The sequence below is a fragment of the Phoenix dactylifera genome, chromosome 2 (genome assembly GCF_051530095.1).
Source record: "Phoenix dactylifera cultivar Ajwa chromosome 2, Ajwa_hap1_PhDact_Kaust_v1.1, whole genome shotgun sequence".
Lineage (NCBI taxonomy): Eukaryota > Viridiplantae > Streptophyta > Magnoliopsida > Arecales > Arecaceae > Phoenix > Phoenix dactylifera.
Window position 1 is genome coordinate 47,921,372 of NC_143191.1, and position 4,109 is coordinate 47,925,480.

At 40.0% G+C, this 4,109-nt stretch overlaps 1 protein-coding gene across 1 annotated transcript; it reads right to left on the minus strand.

Annotated features, from left to right (window-relative positions):
- Positions 1–692: 692 nt before the first annotated feature.
- LOC103717112 (ribulose bisphosphate carboxylase small subunit, chloroplastic-like) lies at positions 693–3,539 on the minus strand. Its single transcript, XM_008805375.6, has 3 exons — positions 3,219–3,539; positions 2,017–2,148; positions 693–1,163 (listed from the first exon to the last, which is right to left on the minus strand). Exons 1-3 carry the CDS (start codon positions 3,369–3,371, stop codon positions 918–920), a joined length of 531 nt encoding a protein of 176 aa, XP_008803597.2. The 5' UTR covers positions 3,372–3,539; the 3' UTR covers positions 693–917.
- Positions 3,540–4,109: the final 570 nt, after the last annotated feature.

Sequence of the window (4,109 nt, forward strand, 5' to 3'; positions counted from 1 at the left end):
CCACTGGATCTGATTTGTTTCTCGGTCGTCACTGGGTTGCAGAAAACCTTTGTTCCAATCAACATGCAAGCCAGCTCGCCAGTATGAAAGAATGTGAGAATGAAGCATTTAGCTGTGATACCGGAGCCTTTTTTTTTGATAAGGTTTTAGCTTTTAAATATCGATCAAGTTATCCCAGACCCCTACCATAACTGTTATTGACCTTGATAACAGCTATAACGCGATATTTAAATGAGTTGTCTGTGAAGCTTAATTTTGGCTCGGGATCAAATCAACCAGCTCCCTTGATTACAAAACGAGTTGGATTTGAGCTGAGGCTGTACCCCTGCTCGAGCTCGGACTGGTTGATCTGAACAAAAACCCACAGGCTGAACAAAACCAGGAGGCACTCATGCCCCACCCATCATCGAGAGTAGAATATTTCTTTGATTCTTTCCAGGCTTGCGATATAGTCTTATATATTAGATTGGATGGATCTCTGCCAGCTGAGGATTTGGCTTTTCTAGCTTTCTTTAAGCTGGCCTACTCCAAAGAAAACCATCAAAGAAAAAGTGGCAGAATCTGTCTCACTTTAAATGAAGTCCTGTCACAGGTTAGGTCCTGCACAATGATTGGTTAGTGCCATAACAGCCACAGACAAATTGGGTAAGCAAGCACCCGAGCAATGGTAATGGAAGCAGATTCTACCGAACTGTTCAACCAAGGCCAGAAATGGTTTACTTCATTGGTCGACAGAACCAAGATATTGCATCAAGCACTTACTTAAATCTTTTCATTAAGCTACTACCATAACTCGGCTCAAAAGCAGGAACGAGTAAATAGGAGATGGCTGATTTAAGGAAAAGAACGGTCCCATGTCCCCATCTTATTCTCCTGTTCAGGGGAGAGACTAAATTCTTAAGACAGAAAAAGGCTCTTCAGGCATTAGCAGCACTGGTAGTGGAGGGCTTGTGGATGACGAAGGACATGCACTGGCACTGGCGCTTGCTGTTGAAGGCCAGCATGCGAATGTAAGCATTCGGGTATGCCTTCTTGCACTCGCCAATCTCTTGAAGGACTTGAGCAGAATCAGTGCACCCAAACATTGGCAGCTTCCAGAGTGTCCAATACCTTCCATCGTAGTAGCCGGGGTTCCGGCTGTTGGCTCTATGAACTTCTCCCACCTTCAATGATCCATAGATTATGTATGATAAGGATGTGATAAAAAGCACACATCTAGTATTCTCACAGATTATCGGCAATGAAGTTGCACTGATAAAGAGGGACAATCAAGTGAAGAACTTTACCTCTAAAGTGATGACTTTTATCTCTCTCATTCGAAAGTTCTATTTTAAAAGTCATTAATATTTGCTTCTGAAATGTTCTAAGAAATTGAACCAGAGAGTAAAAGAAGCAGGTCGCAAAAGTAAAACCTGCTGCAACAGCCTAGTAAGTATTTAGATAATGCCTTTTTCATTTCAATTTTTTCTGAGCAGAACTTAAACTTAGTTGATGGCAGTTCCAAGCTGCATGGATGGCATGAAAAGCTGAAACTAGCTAACCTCCTAAAACGTTGGCGATACAACGTTTGTGTTCCAATAAATAAGACAAAACAAAGGATCTTCTGACTATTTTCTACAGCAAAGCTACCAAAGACAGATGTGCTTCTCATAGCTTCCACCGCAGGGACCTCAACATCCCAAATCGGTAAGATTTTCAACTACTAAGATCTAAAAAAAATTATACACAGTCATCAGTTCTAAATATAAAATTAATGGGCTTCATATTTTACATTTTTTTTTTTTTTGAGAAAATATTCTATGAATTCTCTGAAAGATATTTTATAAATTCTTGAAAGCCTGACAAATCAGGTTTTAAGATTTCATTTTAAAAAAAAAAAACTTGCATTTAATGATATAGAATATGTTCAGCTAAAACAAGTAGATTATTAAAAACCGATGGTGATATCGAATTGTTCATTTCTGAATAGAACTGAAATTTGGGGAAACAACATTAATTTTGCAAATAATATATCACCTCGTCGAATTCCAAGGCGGGGATCCATCCTTTTGAGAGCATATAATCGACCTCCTTTGCTATTGATTCCTCAGCGAGGGGTGGCAGATAAGAGAGTGCCTCAAACTTCTTATTGTTGATTGGGTTCCATGTCTGATATCATTTAGACAAAAGGAAAAAGTAAAACTATTATCAAAAAATAATGTAAAAAAGAAAAGATATTTAAAAAATCAGAGAAGATAACTAGCTTCTGCCCTCAAATCATGCAACTCAGATTTTACAGAATTGACTCGGTGGCCTATGAAACATTCTTAAATAGAATATTCTAAAATCTAAATATATACAGAGCTGGGCTAGATTATCTTATGGCACAAGTAGCAGAAAAGTTTATTGTGCTTTAATGTTCATGACAGATGTCTTTTTGTTAAAGAAGGGCAACTAGAATCAACTTGTATTCATTTTATGACATTCCACTGCATTGCACAATTAATCATTCTGCGCTGTTGAATTAGAGTAGTCTATAATTTATCTAGATCCACTCAAATAAAAAGAAGTATAGTGTTGCAGGGGATATGAAAGAATCCAAAAGAGAGGTGTTGTGACCTTTTCAGTACCCTTCAGCAAAAACTGACTCATCAACATCTCTATATACTTGAGCAGAACAAAGCACTATTCTTCATAATAATAACTCGATCTTCTTGACAAAAAATAGATAAATAAAAGAGAGCAATATATGGAATAATAATTAAAGAACAATAAGTTCCTGTAATTTCATTGTTCAGAATCCTAAGCAATTGCATCTCCCTCTCCAATAATTTGAAATGAGAGTCAGATGGTCCTCTTCCAGGAGCTTCAATTTAGCAAGAAGCCTCTGCTTCATGTCATGAGACTTAACAGCAAGATGCTATCACTTCTAACTCATACATATATTAGAATATCCCAAAAGAACTTATGTCAAATCCAGGAGAACTTTATAGATAGCATAAATTACAAGCCATAATATATATATATGTAGTTATTTCGACATAGATCTAAATTAAACCAATTAGATGAAAACTTAGTGTTAACCGACTTAAGCCAGAACAACAACACCCCAGAGTAGCAGATCACCGAGTGGGGTTGATGGAAGCCACAACCATTAGGTCGGGTTCGTCATGATCAAGACCAAAAACAACTCGGTGACTCGGCAAGCCATTAATTATACCCATGACTCGCATGCTTACCTTCATGCAGTGGACTCTGGAGCCATTAGAGACGGTTCTCGCCCGCCACTGAACCGAGCCCGTCTCCGGGAACAGCTTGCCGGAGGCATCAGATCTCAGGCCGATGGAGGCCAAGCCGGCAACCGGGGCAGCGGACAGAAACCCGGATGACATCGTCCCTGTATCTCAGAGAGAGAGAGAGAGAGGGAGCCGAGGAGTATGGGGCGAGGGAGGTGGTTTTGAAGGGGGTTGGGGAAAGAGACAAAGGAAGGCGGTTCAATTAAAATATGGCGTCATTGAGAGAGAGAGAGAGAGACGATGGGAGCAAGGAAGAGTTTTTTTTTTCTTTCGCAGTGGATGGTGGGCTTCTGGGAGGGGGTGGGGCCTTTGGAGTCATCACCACCTTTTCTCTTCCTACTTTCCCTTGCCCACCTCATGTCATTGCATTAAAATAATATATAAAAACGCAGAGGACAAAGCCAGGGGCAGTCGCCCATGGTATGGCACGAACAACGAAGCAGCCTGTCAGTTCTACTGTTTGGTGAGTTATTTTCCCTATTCCCGTCTAAAGTCTCTGTCCCGTTTCCTACCTCTGTTCCTAACCAAGACCCTGATCGATGATCTCCAACATAATGACATGCATGAGCAAATTCTCCATGGCCGACCACATACGGGGAGGATCCTACTTGAAGTAGAGAAGTTCGACTCGTTCGCCGTTTAACATGGAGACAAGAACAAGAGCAGAAAGAATAGAACAATTCTAGAATAGATTGGACGACAGCATCAACAACGTAATTTATTTTGCTATAAGGTGTCAACGTATGTGGACTAGAGCTTACCGACTCCATTGCAAATTATTTTTTTAATGATCAATAACAAATGGAGAAAATGGCCGCAATACCAAGATAAAGA

Bases quoted from the DNA above. Each gene is read 5' to 3' on its own strand.
- LOC103717112 (XM_008805375.6), bottom strand. From the start codon at position 3,371: ATGTCATCCGGGTTTCTGTCCGCTGCCCCGGTTGCCGGCTTGGCCTCC. The intron at 2,149-3,218 runs GTAAGCATGCGA...AAATGATATCAG, and splicing joins CCAGAGTCCACTGCATGAAG to ACATGGAACCCAATCAACAA. The intron at 1,164-2,016 runs GTGATATATTAT...GGATCATTGAAG, and splicing joins CCGCCTTGGAATTCGACGAG to GTGGGAGAAGTTCATAGAGC.